This window comes from Tetrao urogallus, assembly GCF_951394365.1.
Source record: "Tetrao urogallus genome assembly, chromosome: 10".
Classification (NCBI taxonomy): Eukaryota; Metazoa; Chordata; class Aves; order Galliformes; family Phasianidae; genus Tetrao; species Tetrao urogallus.
The window spans coordinates 5,003,831-5,024,971 of NC_136823.1; the positions used below are offsets into that span (position 1 = coordinate 5,003,831).

Genomic DNA, 21,141 nt, shown 5'->3' on the forward strand with positions numbered 1-21,141 from the left:
TCTTCTTACAATTCTCAGTGTGGCTTTTTGGACAGTGGGTTATCTTGTTCCTTATAAATTTTTACTATCCATCGTTTGTTTCTATCATCTGGAAAAGCTTAAAGGTCACTAAATGCCAACTTTGTTTTGTTTTTTTTTTACCAAGTGTCCCCTAGCAACCTGTTTTAAGAACACCAGACTACCATCCATCGAACTTCTTCAGTGCAGGGTTCCATGGAGAGAACTGCTGCTTCCCCTGAGCTCCAGAACAAACTCATTGCTTTTATGATGGTCTCATTTCTTCCCTGGGAATGCATCTCTTAACTACCTGCCCTCTATACTTAATTTTTCATATGATGCAGCATTGTGAGGTCAGTTTATTGTTTCCAGGAGATTGCTCAAGAGCATTTCTGTGGGCAGACCTGATTTTGATATTTGAGTTATGTCAGGTTGCTCTGAACTGTGTTGCTTAGGGACTGTCCAAGCAGCTTTTTCACTCTTAAGTTATAAAGGAGTATCCAACAGAGAGCTTGCTGCCTGTTCCAGCTGTAGAGCAGTTTGAATCTACACGATGCGTGTGATTGGACTGCCTGCTCTGCACCTCAGTTCCTGACTGTGTACAGAATACAGTTTTTTACCTATATCTATCCTATTCTCTCTCTATTGTGGGAAATGAATCTTACTTTAGAATGATTGTAGGCAGGATTCTCCACAATCATAGTTTATCTGTTGTCTTTCTGATGATTTGCTAGTTCTTTTCTTCCTAGTTTTCATTTGGCGTTGCATTTATTTTCCCTAAAAACTACCTTGTATAACCACAATACATATCCCATACAAAAACTGTCTAATTATATTTAAAAAAATGCAAATTAGAATAGTATCTCACAAAATAGATAAGTTTTCATGGGTTTTAAACCCTAGTACCTGCACATGTACTACAGCCCACTTAAAAAGGCACGGTACTTATAGCTGTCACTTCCTAAATACTATAGAAAAAACATACATTCATTCTACATTCACAACAATTTGGATCATTTTATTATAAAGTTGTGGAATGGTATAGTTTTAGAAGCAGCAGCTACAAAATAGTTGTTAGAATGATTGGAATGGAATGAAGTACTGACATTCCAGAATCAAAATATAATAAGTCTCTGCCAGGATTTTGTCTTCTCTAGGATTTCTATGAGAAACCTGTGAGAACTGCTCTTTTTGATTCATTGCTGTTAGACTTACCTTTTCTTGCTCTTAAGTAATTCTGTTTTCATGCAGTACTGACATTAAAAGTGTGAGATTTTCGTACTGTCACATCACTGGTGTATTGAGTTAGATAACTTCTTTTTTTTTCAATTGAACTGCATACATGCAGACAAAGTTAGTTTAGCCTGATTGCCTGGTGCAGATTTACTTGGCACTGTCCTGTTCTATAAGGCAATGCTGAAGTGTGCCTTGATTTCAGTGAGTACAAAGAGCACTGGCTTCATAAGATCCAGTCTTATGAAGTGATGTTAATGGCAATGGAAGGAACTATGTACAAGAGTACTCAGAAGACCCAGTTTTGCATCAGCTCCTGTGGGTAGGAAGTTGGATAGCCCAGCATTTCACAGGAACATATTTGTATTGCACTCATCTAGTTTATTAGCTATCTTAACCCTCTGTTTTGAATAAATAAATCACAATTAATCTGCATTTGGCTCTTTTTGATGACTTTGCACTCTAATTTACACTCAAATCCCAACTCTTTTCATTCACTTGAGCTTTTATTTCTTTAACGTACATGTTTCTGAGAAATTCAGACAAGGAGAATCCAATATGCTTTGTATTGCTACTTGTGTAAAGGGAATACAGGATGTTACTCTCTACAGGTTTTGCACCTATTTTTTTTCTAGAAAGGTACAACACAGTAGAAAATCTGTCTTAGCATCTCTGAATTGTTCTCTGTTGACAAACAGTAGCTGCTGAAGTGTGGCGTTTCTGCAGCTCTTAGTGATGAGAGGAATATATTGAGCTACCCCTGCTGGTGACAGGGAACTTCTGCACGTTCGAACCCTAACTTGGGTTTGTTTGCCTTAAACCAAATAGACTACAGAAAGTACTACTTGTTTATTGATTTAGGAGCCTTCCTGCCTGTTTCTGAGAAAGAAAAAAAAAAAAGAATGAAAGGACACCTTCTTTATTTCATTTTTAATTTCCTTTCTCCAAAGGAAAGCAGAGCAAAATTAGATTTAGTCTGATGCATGTTCCATAAATAAATCACATGGAAGTAGAGTGGCTAAATGAACTTTGCTTAGGGATTATTGGAAAGACAAATATTTAAACAAGGTAAGTCATGTTTATGAAGTATATATTTTTTGTGCTGTTTTTTTCCTTTTTTTTTTTTTCTTCTATTGTGGCTTTTCTAGCCAACATAACCATAAGGAAATTAAACACAGAGTGAGTACTGCCTCCAAAATCTCTTTTCTGCGCTGTTTCCAGCAGAGGGCTTTTGCCTGGTTTATTTTTATATGCATCATTGGGTATATTTTGTATTAGGTCTTAACATAATTAAAAGTAAATTCACAAAATTCCAATCGTATCTCTTAGAAGTAAAATATTTGCAGTACATAACCGGGCATTGTTTAGAAGTGAAGAACTTACAAACTATTCAGCATTTTAGTGTTTGAAACTTAACTTTTATAAATTTGTGTTAAATCAATAGACTTACACTGCAGCAAACCACTCTGATAAAGCTTCAGAATATTTCTGAAGTAGGGAAGGATAGTTATTATCCCCATTACGTATGGTGTATGTATACAGTTCCATAATTTCCAAGCCAGTTTTTTATTAGACAGTCCCAATTTTATTATGTTTAAACTGTGTCACCTTTAGCAACCAGCTTAAATTCCACTGAGGGGACTTAAAAAAAAAAAAAGATTTTTGACTGAGAGCTTTAGGGTTTTATTCACAAAGCAAAAACAAATTGTTAGGGAGGGATGTCAAATCTCTGATCACTGCACACATCCTAAAAAGTGAAGGTACACTCATCAGGCTAATAATAGTGCTGTGGCTGCCTCTAGTTACAGTGTAAGCTTTGTTTCCTTTTAAATCACCAGTTGAGTTTATTTTGTCAGGTTCACTGGAAGGACATGACTCTTGTTGATAAGTTCAAGACTTTTTTTCTCCTGCTGCTGCCCTGTAACTGCAATCACAGGGCAAAAATTCAGTTTGAAAGAAATCACAATGATGAATTCAAGAGGAAGAGAATGACTGAGGACTTCTTAGTAAGGAGCACAATGACTTTTTTTTCCTTACTCAAAATGCAGTGAATATACATGTAGCATGAGAGTGTAAAACTGTCGCAGTTCTTCACCAACACAACATTAATCAGATCAGTGTTCGTGAGCTTTATAATTCTGTTAATTAACTGCTTGGAGCTGATATAGCACCTATTGTAAGAATTGCAAGAATCTTTTTTGCATTGTTCTTTAAACCTCCCAATCCTAAATCTTTTACAAAGATAATATATGTAGCATATCAGAAATTGGCGTTTCAGAAGAGCATTATGATATTTCATAGATTTTCAGAGTTTAAAATAGGTTCTGATCAGTAACTAATGAATCTTTTAACCTAATTTGTTTTTGAAGCCAGTTTGCTAGCCATCCTGCAAAGAAAAGGCGTGTTTGATGTAATAACTTACAGCAGTGGAAGAGTGAAAATCCACAGCATCAGCCATCTCAAAGTGCTTTGTGATCTCAAGCTGGTTAATCCAAGCAATGTCATGATGTGATCCTGAGACACTTGATGACATGAGAAACATGCTCTGTGCTCTATTTGTTGTGAATGCATGCTTGCCTTAATTAGTGTTCCTTTAGCAATCTGAGAATATTGGGTTCAGTTTCTCCCTGAATTTGGTAATTCTGTCAGTGCAAGTTCTGCTAGAGATCTATCTATTATGAATCTAGATAGTTGATTACAATTGAAATTATTTTGATATCTGTATTTTGACAGATATATTTTGATATCCCCTGTCTGTATTAGGGAAAATTAATATAGTCAGTGTATCTATGTAATTAACTGGGGAGAAACTTTTTATCAGGACATGTAGTGACAGGATGAGGGGAAATGTTTTAAACTGGAATAGGGTAGATTTAGAGTAGATATCAGAAAGCAATTCTTTATTGTGAGGGTGGTGAGACACAAACAGGTTGTGAGACAGGTTGAGACACAAGTGAGGCTGTGGATGCCCCTTCCCTGGAAGCATTCAAGGCCAGGCTGGACGGGGCTGTGAGCAACCTGGTCTGGAGGGAGGTGTCCCTGCCTATAGCAGGGGAGTTGAAACTACGTGGACTAAAAGGTCCCTTCCAAACCAAATCATTCCATGATTCTGTGATAATATCTTTGTTTTTTCTGAACTAATACTAGTAATTCCAGTAAAAAATGTAGAGTCTATGACCATGACAGATGTTGAAGGAGCTTTGGAAAATTGTATTGCATGTTTGTCATGTGGTTTTTTTTTTCATTAATTCACAATAACATATTATTGTGTATGATATCATTATTTAATTTATAATAGAACTCCCATTTATCCTAAAAAATAAATAGATTTCCTGTATTTATTATGCAGTATGCAAGGGTTCATGCAGTATAGTCCATCTCTCATATATAAGAACATGTCAAATTCATCAATGCAATTTCTGTTGTCGATCTTCAGATTTTTTATTCTGATTTGTTACCTCTATTTTTGTCATAGTAGAAATTATACTATTCTAATGAAAAATAAGCAATACTTTTGTCAAACAGCCCTCCCCCCCAAAAAAAATTTGAAATTATGCGTGCAATGATTTGTATTAGCATCAACTCAATTCAAAACTGATCCTTGCACACCTGCCAGACCTTCTCACAAGATAACTTGCTACCAAGTAGCTATAATGGGAATTTGAAGGAAATCCATGGAGCTGGTACACTTTCAGTTCAGTAGCACAGCTGTATCATACACAATGTTTATCCAAATATATGAAAAGTCTTGAGGCTGCCTGTTAAGACAAAGTAACAGGAAAGAACAGACTGGAAAGAGGTGAGGAAAGGACTCAGATCAAGTTATTGCTTGATAGTACAATATCACACAATCCTGGAATCTAGATAGTTTTAGCAAGGTGACTGCATGATGGCTCAGTCTCCTTATTCAATGGGAGAACTGTGATAATTAAAGCAATGCCAGGACTAAAGAAAACACTGCTAGAAAAGCAAATTAACTGCAGCTTCATCAGCCCTAGGTTCACAGGTCTGTCAAAGTGATAGAAGAAAAGCACTGGAAAGACTTAATTTCACTGCCCCTTATATAAGCTACCTGGTTTTTGTCTGTATGATATCTGAAATGCAATACTCAGCGCCTTTTTCTGCTGCAAAAACCTCTTCACTTTGTCTAAACTGGGATGTGGTATACCACAGAAGTCTTGGTGCTGGCCTCCAGAGCGAAATGGATTGTCATTCCTTAAATGATGTTAGCACATTTTCACAATTTTCTCTGGGAGAAAGCACAGTTGGCTTTGGGTTTTTTTGTTTTTTTGTTTTTGGTTTTGTCTTGAATTAGTGTTTGTTCCTATGGTCCTCAGAGGATTCCACAGCTATGGAATCACAGGAAAATGCATGGTCTTTGTAATTACAGGAGTGCCATTTGTACTGCTATACTTAGATGTCTGCCAGCATTTCCATTACAAACCCTGTGTCAGTGGTTTATAGTTCACTCATAAGAATGTGCTGCTGCCCTTCTGAATTCAGGCAATGATTTGTTCCCTCCCTCTTCAAAATTTAAAAAAGAAATATAAAATAGCTGTTTTTAAAATGTGGGAGCAGTAAATAACTAGATGCTGACTGACTACATGGGCCTTTGCATGCCTACCATTTACAAAGAAATTTAATTTGAAATTGCAGTATGTCTGGCCCTTACTGTATAAAGCTTTTACAAGTGCTTTTGGCTTTCTGAAGCTAATTGAAAATCTCAATATTTATGTAATTGTCAGTAACTGACAGCTCCGGAAAAAGCAAAAGCAAGAATGGAAAACATCTACATGTAGTTTGCATTCAAAGACTAACTTCCAAAATGCTTCTTGCATCTCTGTACACAGTAGTAAAACAATGTGATGGTGTCCCAAAGTCTACTTGGATGTACAGCTTGGTTACATCCTGCATTCCACAGTTCAGTATAGCTGAGAACACTGAACTGACACTGTGTAAATACTGTCACATGTAAAAAGCTGCTGATTACATAGAGTACTATTCTACCTATTCTGATTTTTCTCTGAGGTAAATTCTTCTTTGCTACTTTTGTCCTGTTTCATACAACACCCAAGAGATAAATACAAGTTTTTTAGTATGATAAGTCTTGGAAGAACAAAGCATGTGAGCACAAGTATTTTATTGGGTGCATTACTTGGGGAGTTCTGGTCTGTTACTTTATTATACATGAAGTTTTCTCTGTTCATGCTCACAAATTGAAATCTCACCTGCAACTGTGTCATGTAGTGATAAAAATAATTTTTCCAAGAAGAATTATTAGGAAATAGTCTTCTCTTATGTCTATATTCTCTTATGAGTACTTCCCCAGTGAATTTATAAATTCTTTCTCAGGAAAGGATGTTCAGCATTACAAGAGAAATCCCAAGCCTCTCTTGCAGAGCCTTCAGTTTGTGACTGCTTTCTGTTATCAGGACCAATACTATTATGGAGGGAGTGGAGAGGCATATAAGAAAGCAAACAAGCCCATTATGCATTTTCTTTCTAAAACAGCCATATACTTTTATTTAGGAAATATGAGGGAGGGGGAAGGAATAGGTAAGACTGATTCCAGTGGCATGTCTTGTTGTGCAGCACTGAACTGACTGGGGACTGGAAAGTCAGGCAGTGCCAGCCATCTGCTGTGCCTACAGAAAAGCTTCCATGCTTAATGTAAGAAGTGTGATGCAGCGATGGGTGTCAAAAGTTCCAGCTATCCATGATAGGTGCACCAGAAATGTCAGTGAAATACTAAGCATATCTTCTTCAGCTTTACTGTCAGCCTTGGCTGGATGGTCTTTTTTCTTTTCCTTCTGTATAAACTGGAGCAGAATAAAAATTCCCACTAGAATCAGAGTGCTAAAATCTGGGCGAGAAGTCTTTAAAGACTTGCACTGTAAGTATAACATGTCATGTATCCAACATGGAGGAATGGCTTTGCTGCAAGTAACCCTCCATCTTAAAACTGCCAAGAAACAGAAGAATAGTTGACAGTGAAGTCTGAACTGTTCAGTGCTTGTCCAGATTGAGAGCTCTCTAAAGAGTAGCAAGTACTGTTACGATTTTTCACGACAAAGATTTTCCTCTGAATCCTGAGCTAACTGTAAAAATACGTTATTAGTATATCACTGCTTCACAGGGCTTCTTCCTCGAACTGCCCCTCAAACTTTTTCCAGTAGGTTCGTTTTGTTGAAATAGAACCGAAAATAAGCAATACCACTTATTTCACTTTGTGATCAGCTGAGATGATGTAAACAGAGCAATATTTAATACATCCCAATTCAGTACGAACTAACAGTTGCAGTTGACTGGAATATGAGAACAGTCTGTGGATGTCTATTCAAATAACCACATGCCAAAAGCAGATTTTCCCTCATTATAGCTGTTAAAATCATTTTCATCAATGATGCAGCTTAATCGTTTAACTCACAGCTGACTTCTCTAACGTTTCCTTTCTGTTCTCCCTCTCAGCTAACAATGCCGACTTTTCCTGTTGTTGTGAAGATTGGACATGCTCATTCAGGCATGGGAAAGGTGCAGATGCTACTTACTGCATGTTAGGAGGCTGGGTGTTCGTCTAAAATAAGATGCATGTTCTTTTGTTTCCTGGATTTTTTAACTTTCTGCTGTCCAAATGCTGTCTTTGATCCTCACCCTTGCAAATCTCTGCTTGTCTATTATTCAAGAAAGCATCTCTCTTTAGAAAAAAAACTACATATATTAATATTCTCATATTGATACCTTCTCAGGTAGTTTATGTGTTGCCCTATTCAGGACACTTTTTAAAACATGAGATGCTTTCCTGAAGCAGAATCTTGTTAGTTAATTTAGTTGACTGTGGTGAAACTATTTAAGAGTCAATGTCTGTTTGCACAAATAACTTTTTGGACCTGGGATTCTAGGGCAGTTTTGCCTTGGTTGTCTACTAGTTGCAGCCTGATCCAGATTCTTTTCTCATTTCCTGTCTTAATGTATTCTCTGTAATTGTTTCATACTGCTGTATAACTGCTGCTTTCTTTCTCCAAAGTAATTGCATTTCAGTGGTGAGTACTGCTGTTTTGATACCACTTCTCTCACAGTGATGGTTCAAGTGATGTGATGTAAATTGCACTTTCATTGATGTCAATGAGCATTTGTAGTCATTACAGATTACGTTTCTCTCATAGAAAACACTTAAATACTGTGTTTTATATTTTAAAATAAATCATCAGAGAATAGTTTCATTTATCATCTTGAATCTCCAAAAGCTCTATGAACACATTTGCCACAAGAAATAGAAGTAGAAAGCTGATTTATTTGTATTCATTAACAATTGTGCAGTTTGAACTATGTATGCTATGATTTTTTGCCTACAACTGTTTTGCTTTATTTTTTACTTAGTAAGTCAGAAGAAATCTGGCAGCCAAATTAACTGGGCACAGAATTAACTTAATTACTAATTACCTAAACTGCAGTTTCTGTGGATTGCATACATGAAGTATTATAATGTTTATATCACACTTTCAGTATTCACTTCTCACTTATAGAAAATAGATCTGTTGGACAAAAATATCCAGCATATCAAATGTCTACAAATAAAAATCTAGGTTATTATTATTATTATTTTTAGCTATAAAGTATTTTAAGTCCTTAAAGACTGAGTGCCAGTCTTTTATAGTGAAATGCTTACTATCAGAGCCCAAGTAAAGGTTCCTCTTGTATCCCAGTTCTCCCAAAAGGCAATGCTAGGAGTAGTGTTTCCACTTGTAATTAGATTCACTCACAATATTCAATTTTCAGAAACAGAGTTGAGACCAGGAATTGTATCTCTTTTGCTGGTTCTCAAAGGACAAATAATTCTGTATCATTCTGAATCCAAGAGTTGAGAGCAAATACTTGGGACTTTTGGCCTCAGTATTTGGCCTGACTCCTCACTTCACTGGACACCATTCAATATGCAATACCTATCTCACAGCTGTGGGCACTCCAGGCTACAGGTCCTCTTTTAAGTGGAAACAAAAGAGATGCTGGGCTTGCAAGAAGTTGCAAACTCTTCTAATATTAGATAGTATGAAACGAGTAATCCCTGCACCCTTTCCTCACCTTCCTGAAATGCACTTTGGGTAAAGAATTATTGGCATTCCAGTTTCCCTCTCCTGTTTTCTCCCAGCCCTAAGACTTCTCTTCAGATTCATGTTTTTTCCCTACTTCAGCTAGCTTCCTTTGAACTCAACTGTAGAGATAAGATCTCCCTGTCAAAAAGTAATAGTTTTGTCTCCCATCTGAAGTATGTTTCTCACTCTCCCTCTAAATCAGTATTGCTCACATTTATCGCAGTGTTTTATGTCTAGGAAATTCTATTCCTAGAATGCCTGACTCCTTGCAAAGCAGTAGGACAAATGGGAAAAGTATTCCATCATCTTGAGCCAACCTTCTGTGTTCCATATGAACTGGCCCTCATCAGAATGTCATGAGCATTCATGTCCTCCTTCCTGGGAGATACATGACACAGAAGTGATAGTACGTGGTGGGCGCCACAGACACGCAGTTACACGAGCAGTTTAGAAAATCATGAACAATTGTATAAAATTAGTGTAACCACAACTTCAAACATTCTCCTAAAAAACTACTGACCTGAAAATTATCAATCAAAACTATTAAAAAAAAATTGAAAATAAAAATCTACTATCTGCAAATTGCTTCCTATGGATGAGCAGGTAATACTTTCCATAGAAAATTAGATATGTTAATGTGGGACTGATACCGAATCTAGAAATCAGATAAAATATGAAATGCCCGCTATAAACTGATGCTATCAAAAGCCATATTTCTCATTAATGCCATTTGAAACTGAAGTCTACATTTTATTTCTAATTGCTGTTTTTTCTTTTGCATTTGCCGTTTACTTGTGGCATGATGACTACAGATCAAGGTAGACAACCACTACGATTTTCAGGACATAGCCAGCGTGGTAGCACTTACTCAGACCTACGCCACTACTGAACCGTTCATAGACTCCAAATATGACATCAGGATCCAAAAGATAGGCAGTAACTACAAAGCATACATGTGAGCCAAAAACTTATCTTTTCATCATTTGTTTGAAAATTGATAAGCGCCAATAAGTTTAAGACTGTTGGATGAGTCTCTGAGTAGAAATGTGGTGACTCCATGCCTTCATTGTCATACGCTTCAGAAAGACAGTGTGTCAGGCTTTATGGATTTATCAACGTCTTTTTCTTTAAGTTGATTGTCATTGGGAGGAGGAGAGTAACATAACAGGTGAGCCTGCCTGAGTAGCGTTCCTGACAACTTTTAATTATTTTTCCATTTCATCTATATTTAGATGGCATTCATTCACACCAATTTGAATGATAAAACGTTAATGGGAGGCAGTACTCTCCTTTTAACATGAAATAATAAGAAAAATTCTTATCTTACAATGACCCATATAAAAATGGGTAAAAATATTTTCTAGATTTATAGAGATATATTTAGAGATCATGACTATATGAGAGGCTAAAATGTTGTTTCAGTTTTAGAGCAGCGAAACAGATTATGAGGTATTAATTGATCTATGGTGACTGTCTTTATGCATAATTTCACTCTATTTCAACTATCAGTTATCAGTGTAATTTGACATTCAGTCATTTCGTCCATGTTTTTCAGATAAGTTAATTCATCTCATGCATTTGTTCCCTCATGCTTACAATTCTGAGGCAGGAAAAAAATACCTGGATAAAAACATACATGCATAAAAGCACACGTGTATACATAATCATACATCGCTAGGGATCTTGCAATGTTGGAAGGATAAGAGATTTCTTATATGTTGACATTTTAATTGAAAAACAAGTAAGATACATGCAAGTTCTTTGTCAGTAAAAATAACTGAATTTCAAGCAACCCATAAATATAAACAAAAGTTGTAGTTAGGCTAAAGAAAATGCATGAAATATTTTTTAATATTAAAGACAGAATTAGCATTAATTTAGAAACAAGCAACAAGCCCTATTAGAAATGTAGAATCTCCTGTCCAGGATGGGGACGAAGGGTAAAACACATCCCCTTAGGTTGACTTTGGAGAGCCATGTACTGTGACTCCTCCCCTATGACACTGCAGTCACAAGATCAAAACTCTGAGCAACTGCTTGCCTCTCCAGGCATAAAAGTTGGAGAGGCATTTGTAAAAGAACATCTAAGATTAAGCCTCTCAAGAATAACTTAATGGTGCAGCTGTCTCTTGATTTACATCTGAGTGGAAGAAAAGACTACACAGAACAGGGAGGACAGTGTGCCTGTAGGTCAGATCCATCCAGCAGTACAGACACTCAATTCTGCTTTCTAAATTCTGCTAAAACTTTCTAAATTTTGCAAAAACAATGTTGGAAATTTGAATTGTACACAGTGACCAAAGCACTCAAATATACTGCAAGGATGGTGTGGTTTCTGGAATCCTTGACCCAAAATCCCTTTTTTAATAGTGATGCAGTCCAGAATCTCTAGAACTCAAGGTCCCTACAGAATTTCAAATGTGTTGGTCCTGCCTCAATACACATCCTTTCCTTTTTGTATAAAATAAAAACCAAATACTTCTGAGTGAGTCCAAACCATACCTTGATCTGGTACCACCTCTTTCCCAGACCACTTCTACCTTTCTGTATCTTAGTCCTTACCTCTTATGCCCTAATCTTCATCGTTCCTTGCTTTGGGTTCTCCACTGCCCCTTTTACTCTAATAGTGCCAGTTAACTACCATGCTCTCCCTCCACTTCCAGTCACCATTCAGACTTCTTTTTTTACCTCAGACTTCTTTCTCTGTCTCGGACCTTTTCGTGCAGCCATTTCAGCCTCTTCAAGGCTAGGACAGTGCTTTTCTCTCTCATGGGTGCTTTGATGCACAAATTTCTTGTACTCTACTACATATCTCTCACTTCTTCTGTTGTTTATAATACACAGAATTGATTTATCTTTGTCTCACAGTTCCCAAGTGGCCCGGTCTTAGCAGTAAAGCCCAGCCATTAATGGTTGGGACACACCTCTGGGTAGCAGTAATCAGATACAGTGTCAATAATTTGACAGTTCATTCTTTGTGGGAGAACCTGAACCACTGCGTCTAATAGGAAAGAGTTCTATTTTTTTTTTTCCTTAAATTAAAATTCTGTTTAGTCTCTGTAATACTTACTGTATTATTCAGCCATGGCAAATTTATAATTTTTTAACAAGAGTGTTTCTTCTTCACAAAAGAAGAGTTGGTCTAAGGATCAGAGAAGAAAAGAAAAAAGAAAAAACAATTAAAATGGCAGCCTGTTTCTGCTAACTTTATTTATTTTTATGCTTCTGTTCTCTCAGAAACTGTGGGTTCATCCAGATGCTAAAAGCCTGGCCATCATTTTTCTCTTTCTTTCATATGGTTAAATCACAAGAAATGAAATATTGATTCATTTTTACAAAGCATTGTGAAAGGAGACTTACCAAATGTCTATAAAATTCTTCATATGCATACATATGCATTATGTCAGTAGTGTATTGTTTTACAGCTGGTTCTCATTTTGTTCTCTCACACAGGAACAGAGTACTTAGAGAGCAACCACGAAAAATACAAGCCAAACAATTGTTTTTCTAATTTAAGAGTTATGAAGAGTTTCATTTTTACAATTCTGTGGGAAATTGTGGTATAAGTGGATCCATGACTCACAAAACACTGGTGCTTATCATCTGTCAGCAGAGATTATAGCCAAAATGTCACACTGGATCTCTCTAAATACCACAGCTCCTCAAAACATTTTGTGATGCATGCTTAACAGCACCTGGTACCATTACAGAATTCATCTGACTTCAAGGAAATAGAGTTTAAAGGATCAAATAGAAGGAAGAAAAACACAAATACAAAAATACTACCTTTAAATCTCTTTTCCAAATGTAATAAACTGAATGCACAACAATGTACTTTGACCACAACTTCAATAAAAAAAAAGTAGAGCATAGCAGCTGAAGAACAACAATGCTGTAGTAACAAGCTGCTAAATAGTCTACCTACACAAGAACTGTTGGTAGATCTTCCTACTTATTTTGTGACAATACTTGTCCAGACAATTTGCAATGCATGCTTCAGATAGTACTAAACAAAGCAAAGAGCTGCTGGAAAAGAGAAAGGTCAAGTCATGATACATAGCAATCGTAATTCCTTTTTCCCAACTTTAAAACAGTTTTTCTTCATGTTTACAAACACCAAATCAAGCAAAAGCATGTAAAGCCTAAGTGCAAAGCATTCAAATATATTTGGAGTTGGTTCCTTTATTATTTGGAATTCAGTGAAAAAGGAGGAATTGATGTGGATGGGGCTGTGAGCAACCTGGTTTGGAAGGAGGTGTCCCTGCCTGGAGCAGTCAGTTGGAACTACATGACCTTAAAGGTCCCTTCCAACCCAAACTATTCTCTGATTCTATGATCTTCTCTACTTAACAGTGCTAAGATTACCTCAGTGCAGCTGAGCATCATCAACTAACTTCTTGCTAGAAATCTTCAGGATTTTTTTTCTAAATTTTGCTTCCTAAAAGACACCTTAAATTGTACATGCTAAGGAATCCTTTTGAGAAGTCTGCAACAGAGTTCAGTCATGATATCTAAGAAGTAAAATCTGTAGACTGTATGTGGAGTAATAGTGAACTTAAACATCTTAACTGTTCTGTAAGTACACACACGCATATAAATATCACTTAAAGCCTGATTACTGATAAAAGTTACCTTACATACAGCACTGAATGTGGATCTTCCCTTTTCGTTATTCTCTCATAGCAAAAAAAATAAGGCATGTTAGAAATGTATGCTTTAAAATTCAGTTAATTTTATGAGACTTCCACGGAAAGGTTGGCGCTCCCCCACATTTGCTGCTGACCCTTGTAATTAGATCAATAAAAACTGAGAGAAAACTATTGCTGCTGCCTAGTAAACTTTTAATGTATTACAGATATTCCTATTACACTTCTAAGTAGAAACACTTCATGATTTGTGTTCTAAGCCTATTCTCAAAACATTGTTTAGGTTTCAGAAAAGAGTAATCTTCTCACACCTGCTAACCAACCTGGTGTCTGAGGAGGAGAAAAAAATGTATTTTTTATTTCTTACTGATAAAATAAAAAATGGTATGCTTGAAATAAGATGTTTAGATTATATTCACAAACTAGCAAGGAGTGAAAACTGGAGGAGAAACCAAAATCAAGCTCTAGAACAGATTGGAGATGTTCAAAATGGACATCTTGACTTTCAAGTATTGGGACCTAAATGTGCAGTGGTATGGATCTGAAATGAGAAGCTGAAGCTTCAGTTCCTTGCCATTTGTATTATTGGTATGTTAGAGGTTATTCAATCAATTTCTAACCGATAAAATCTTACTGTTAACACTTGCACTTAATCATAGTAGTTTTAAAATTTTTCTTAAGCGAACTAATGGGGAACAAAAATTTCATTTTCATGCATCATAACATTGTGAAGCCTGTTAAAAATTCATCATGTTTTAGATATTATATTGTAAGCTGCCGAATACAAAAAAATATGTTAATGCTGCCTTAGTATCCATGTGAAAATCAGAATAATTTAGGAGGTAGGAAAAATATAAAACTAGTGGCTCTCTTTGAATGTTTTTCCCCTTTCAGGAGGACTTCCATATCTGGAAACTGGAAGACAAACACAGGCTCTGCAATGTTGGAACAAATTGCTATGTCAGATAAGTAAGTGAAGTCTCATGTAAAAGGTAATTAAAAAAAACAAAAGAATTTTAAGTCTTTTTTTTTTTTTAAATCGCATTGGTGTGCAGTTTACAGTAAATGAAGGCCCTCTGTTCATTTTGGACAAAAAACCAAACTTGGAACTAGATGAAAAAACATGAGAGAAGTGTTTCCCTATGAGTTGTCTCAGCTAAGTAATCAAGCTAACTATTAGGCTTACATGTTTGCAGGCACCCTTGAGCTCCTAAATATATATCTGCACCTAGAAAGCTACTGGAATTCCCTTCACAGTATGCCATTTTCAGGTTCAACCTACCAGTCATTTCCTCTGGTTCATTTGACCTCTTTTACTTTACTCCATGTCACAGTGTTTAAACTTTTTCTCCTACGTCACATAATGCAACAAAGTGTTTTTTTCTTAACTTTGCCTATTTAAATTGTATTTATCTTTTCTACTAAATTGCTTATTTGTCATTATTGAATCTTCTGGTCAACTGCACTGTGAGTCTTTCTGCCCAGATGCTGAAATATAACAAAGCTTTTTTCTCCTCGTGTCATCATTCCCGCTCTGTACTTTGTTTTATTGTGCTTTTCTCTCCCATCCTTGCTCTGGTTATCTCTTAGCAATTCAGTACATCAGTCTGCAGTATTATTTTGAAGCCTCACTCTGCTACTGCTCAATGCTGCTCATTTTCTCCAATCACAAAATATAGGCCTCTTTTACATGCAGAGGAAAGCTGTAGTGCTTTTTATGGCTATGAATTTTATTTTGTTCACCTTCTGCAAAGGTTTCTCTTTCAGATTACAGCTTTATTTTCCCTAAATTTACTCCAGTCAGTCAGTACATGTACAAATGTTGAAAGCTCTGTGCAGTAGAAGTGTAATCTAAATGGTGCTTCACAGTTCAACAACAGTCTTTTTCTGTTGTTTGGTTGGTTGGTTTTGCGTCGGTTTTTTGTAGTTGTTTTTTTTTTTAAATCTGGACCTACAATTACTCGTAGCTGAGAGAAACGGAACTGAACCATTGCCTGCCCTAAGAAAGGTGAAAACAAATAAGACGGGAATTACAACTCCCTGCTGTCCAACCCCAGTCTAGACTGTGTCCTCACTGATGTCCCCTCTGGGGATGGAGTGGAGCCACATTATTTTCTCATTCTCATTCCCCTCCCACTTTGCTTTAGACTGTGAGGTTATGCCTTCACTAAGAGAGAAAGAGTGTGCTTTACTCTGCGTAATTACAGTCCATGAACTACTTCTCTGTGAAAAAAACAGCACTTTAATTTGGCCATAAGGAAAACTAAATAGTATCAAGTATGGGCAGTGAGTACAAAATGCACAGCCACTTCACTGTAAATGCTCTGTGCTGCTTTGGTTCTGCTTCCACGCTTGAATGTAACATAATTAAATCATATCTGTATATTCACTTTAAAAAACACTAGCAACAAACCAGAACTTTTATGCTGATGAAGACAAAAGCATAGAAAAGAGGGAGGGGTTCTCGTAACATTAGGCTATGCCATAATTTTAGTCTGATTACATACAAAGCAAAAAAAGGAAGTAAAAGCAAATTGAAGTTTTCTGAAGAGCTGAAGTACTTTAGAGGCACACCAAAAGCAATCAAATCTGATGCATGTGCACTTCAAGGCATTTATAATACATCTCATGATTTAGAAAGAAGTATTTTGAAAGTGCTGCCTGAGTCCACATTGCTGACTGAACACAAATGTTAGTCTAGAAATTTAGTGAAGAGGAATGTGGAGCAGTAAGGGATGATGATGAGGCAGAGAATGAGGAAATTTCTATGTTATATATTCTTACTGAGCCCTTCATTTCAGAGAGGAACTGCTCCCCAGTTGGGCCAGAAGAATACAGACTTACTGTAGTTGTGCACACCTCACAAGTACTTTGTTATCTGCCAGTTCAGAGGACGCTGCATGCTACATTGATTTCTGAGAAGATAAGGACCATGGCCTCTGGTCAAACCTGCTGTGCAAGCCTTGCGTTTAAAACTCCAGGGTAGCCTACTCAAGACCTCTCTTTCCAAATGCAGTTTCTCCAGCTGTGTTTGTTGGAAGGAGATTGACTACTGAAGATGTTCTTATTTAAATCTGATTAATTTTTCAGTTTCTTAAAGAAAACATCTTCCTTTTTTTTTCATAGAAACTTCAATTATTTGCTATTACAGGCAAATTTTACTGTCCTCGTGGCTTGCTAAGATATGTGGCGATATTTTAGAGCAGAAACCAAGGTTGTTTATAAGCAAATGTGTGCAAGCAGTCCAGCCAATCAGTGCATCTACAGATGCTGAAATTGTCAGGACTCCAAAAAAACTTCTCATTTTGGACAAAACATTTTTCTCACAGGAAAAAAAATATTTGCTCAAATATTACCATCAGGATTTTTTTCAAACAGTTGTATTGATTTCTTTTTATTCCGCTTAAAAGATTTTTTTTTTCCCATGAGAACAGAAAATATGGAGAGTGTGATCTAATAAGTTTACTTGGAAAGGGGATCATTACTAAGGATATTTTTATGACTAAGACTCACAGCCCAGCAATGAGTTTCTTTTCATCCTACAATGAAGTCAAATGCTATGTTAATAACATCTTTTTTTTTTTTTTTTTTTTTTTTTTTGCAATGGAAAATAATATGATGTGGCATCATGGCTTAAAGGCTGGATCAGGGGAGGGTCTATAAAAGGAAATAGCCCTTATTCATACCAATGGAAAAAAAAAGTCTATGATAAATGACTGTTTTAAAACTACCTTTTTTTTCTTTTTTTTTCTTTTTTTTCTTCAATTGGTGGAGTGGTGATACCTGCCTGTATAAACTTTCAAGACCATATCATCACTTGGTGATACCCAGACACAGCTCTGTTATTAGTTAATTAAAGTTCTCAATGCTACTTTGTGTCCTGCCAGCCAACCCTTGCCATTTAACAAACATACACAACTAAATCACCTCTGAACACCCTCAACAAAGTATTATGGCTCCCCATATGTGCTACTGACTGTTCTGTACTTGATCAGGAATTGCCTCACTCCTTTTCTAGTAAGTCCCCCTTCATTCCTTTTTTAGTCAGATAATTCCTCTATTCATAGAATGAATTAAGCTCCTCAAGCAAGAAAAATAAATCACATTACTGCATGTAGAATGGGTTCACTTTCCATTTATCAGACCAAATTTCTTACCACGAGGATAAAAATGCAGTGCAGGAGTTCAGTACTGTATGAATTACTATATTTTTTGTTAGAGTTGTAACCATTCTTCAAAATTTTCTAAATTTCTTTTGAATTTTCCTGTAATTGTCTGTAACCCTACATGAAGATGTTACGTTTGTCTGCATGCTGCATAACTTTTGCATAGTGCCCTGGGGCTGTTCATCTTCAATTGTCTTAAGGCCTGCTGTTTCTTGATTTTTCTTTTGCCTTGTTCAGTATATAGAAAAGTTGCTAATTTGGAATACAGTTTGGTCAGTAATTTAAGACAGAGACTCTCATCCTAGTTTCCCTGATACAAGGATAAAACTCACCCATAATTAAGTACGCTACCAAGACTGACAGGCGGGAGGATGGTCACACTTGCATCTGTCACAGATGTGCCAGTTTGAATTTCACAGGGCGACAGAAGCCCCATTCCCTGCCTTATAAAATTCTCTGGCACCACTGTAACTACAGAAACTGGTAAGATACACCTCTGTGGAGTTCCCACATAGTGTACAGTCACAACTAGCAAGCTGTACTAGCATAACGGCAGTGGAAGTGCAGAATGGGATACCCTGAAATAATGTTTGTGTTCCAGCGTGTCTTATCCCAAGGTCACTCACAGTTTAGAGCAGACACATATTTGGGCTAATATGAGCTGGGACAGCAGCCAGTGTAATGTTAGGTCAAGATAGAGAATCACAGTTTTTATGGATTCTACTTGGAAAAGGAGAGTAATCGGTCCAGGATCTCTAAGCTGCTATTCTAGGAAATACAAATTCAATAAAGCTGACAAAACAGTGAAAATTCTGTGTTTTAAGCAAACTTTATACAAAATGCAGATTTAGATTAAGGCTATAGAAAAACAAGAGCCTAATAAGATACTTACAGAAAAAAAATTGTTTTATAAAACAGGTACAAGCTTTGGGTTGACACCTGTTCTGAAATATTTGGTGGTTTGGACATCTGTGCTGTTAAAGCTGTACATGGAAAGGATGGAAAAGATTATATTTTTGAGGTAAGCAATCCCACTCTTTTCAATAAATGCTTTATATATTACAGATATGGAAATGAAGAACATTTGTGACAGTTAAGCATTGGCTTATTTGTGTTTCTGGAAATACTGTATTTTTGAGCAATGTTTAAATCATACTACAAAGCCACAAGTCCAAGTTAGTGGCAACACTTGCTGGAAAATGCAACCATATCATATGGTAATGTTTTGTAGTGCTAGAGGAAATGTACACGGCCTGCAGAACAAAACCAAATGTAGATGTCATATTTTCCCAGCCCTTGTGACTTCTTTCCTGATCAGGCTTAACAGTTTTTCCTGGAAGGTTTATAGATAGCATTTTCCCAGGGGAACCCCAACAAAATTATGTCTTTACGTGGAAAGGCAAATTAAGAACGAAGTGGAAACAGTTTTATTTTTTTCTATCCTAAATGTTAATCTAAGATCTGATTCCTCATGAAAATCCAATGCTAGAACATATTGTTGTGGATCATTTTGAAAAGTTTTTTCATGTACCTTAATTATGGATAAATATAACTTTGTCTAGCCATGAAGCAATCACTTGCCAAATACACAATTCAGAGGTTTGTATTTGCTAAAGGAAAAACTAAGGCATTTTTCCAAGCCATGACAGTAATCTGGGATCCAGAAAGAGGCAATGGATGGACCTCCTCCTTTAGTTATCCATACCCATTTAAAACAAAAAAGCTTTGCATAACAAAAATCTTTGTCACAGGGTTAAATTTTTCTAATTTCATAAATTTACTTACAACTATTGCAAGGGCTAAGAATTCCCAAGTCAATTTATAACACTTTAAAGGGCTGAACAGCTTGCAGAATTAAATCTTCAGCAAAACAAATATAATTAATGCTTACCTGCTGAGATGCTGAGGAATAGTGAAGAAATCCTGTATGCTTAGTCTACCCAGCCAAATCAGAACTTACTGTTTCTTACTGCATTGTAACTCACTGTAGCATAAAATTTAGTTTCACACTAGACCTTTCTTTTATCCCTCCACATAGTGCAGTCTGTCCCACCAAAAGTGTGTATTAAAACTACTGCTTGCCCTGAAAATCTGTCTGAGATTTGACAAAGTAGAAAAAATGTATTCTCCTCTTTCTGAAAACGAACCACTCTGACTTCTGATGAGACATATAAACAAAAATCCTGAATGTAATATCTGTTATGTGTGCTACTTCGCTCCTTGGCTGTAGTCACAGGTCTGTCCCAGACATTGTTGACTTAATGGGAAGTCTTAGATTTTTGCTTATATGTAAGATCCTCTGCAGCACTCAGGCTTTCACAGCTTCCCAAAGCTTTGCAGGATACCCTGCAGTAACTGTGCTCCCTAAATGTCTCAGAAGGTGAGGCTCAGCATTTTTGATGCGCTCCAGTTTGTCTACGTTCAGTAAATTGAGTTACTTCATTCCAGTTTGATTGCTTTAAGCAATGCATTTTTACCCTACAATTTTAACTATAAAATAATGGTATACAAATAATAAATAACAAAATAATGAATAAGATATGAGACCTTATTTATCTAATAAGTTAACAGGTAAAAACTGATACATCATATGCAAAAGATACAAAGCTAGACTAGAAGTACATTTAGCAAGTACGTTATTGTAGAAACTGGAGATTTCAGATGTAAAACAATCTTGTGACTTACAGACTGGAGCTAAAGCTCGTCTGGTAAATGATTGTCATTAGTCTCTCCACCTCAGATCTTACATTCCCCTTTCATCTTGCTGTTTTCTGCTTCCAGTGGAAATGAAAGAAGTCTTCTTTATTTTATTTGACAACTCTGTTGCATTCTTTCTTGCAAACTGCTATCACACTGAACACTCTTCACTTTTGTTCACTGAAATCCAGTTTCAACATTTTTGATACTTCTTAGATTTGTAAGCAAAGGCAGAAATCAACATCAGCTTCCACTGAAGTCAGTGTACACGGAGAAACTTTCTGTATCAGGCCTGGTTGGCTCATTGGGTGG

The 21,141-nt window shown here is 36.4% G+C and overlaps 1 protein-coding gene across 1 annotated transcript in view; it reads left to right on the top strand.

Annotated features, from left to right (window-relative positions):
- Nucleotides 1–21,141, top strand: part of SYN2 (synapsin II) — a gene marked incomplete at both ends in the record, with an annotated part of 143,456 nt that overhangs the window by 91,446 nt on the left and 30,869 nt on the right. Inside the window, 4 exons of the mRNA XM_079540282.1 lie at nucleotides 7,699–7,761; nucleotides 10,133–10,275; nucleotides 14,861–14,935; nucleotides 19,051–19,153. Coding sequence (XP_079396408.1) covers nucleotides 7,699–7,761; nucleotides 10,133–10,275; nucleotides 14,861–14,935; nucleotides 19,051–19,153 — 384 coding nt within the window. The remainder of the gene's footprint in view (nucleotides 1–7,698; nucleotides 7,762–10,132; nucleotides 10,276–14,860; nucleotides 14,936–19,050; nucleotides 19,154–21,141) is intronic.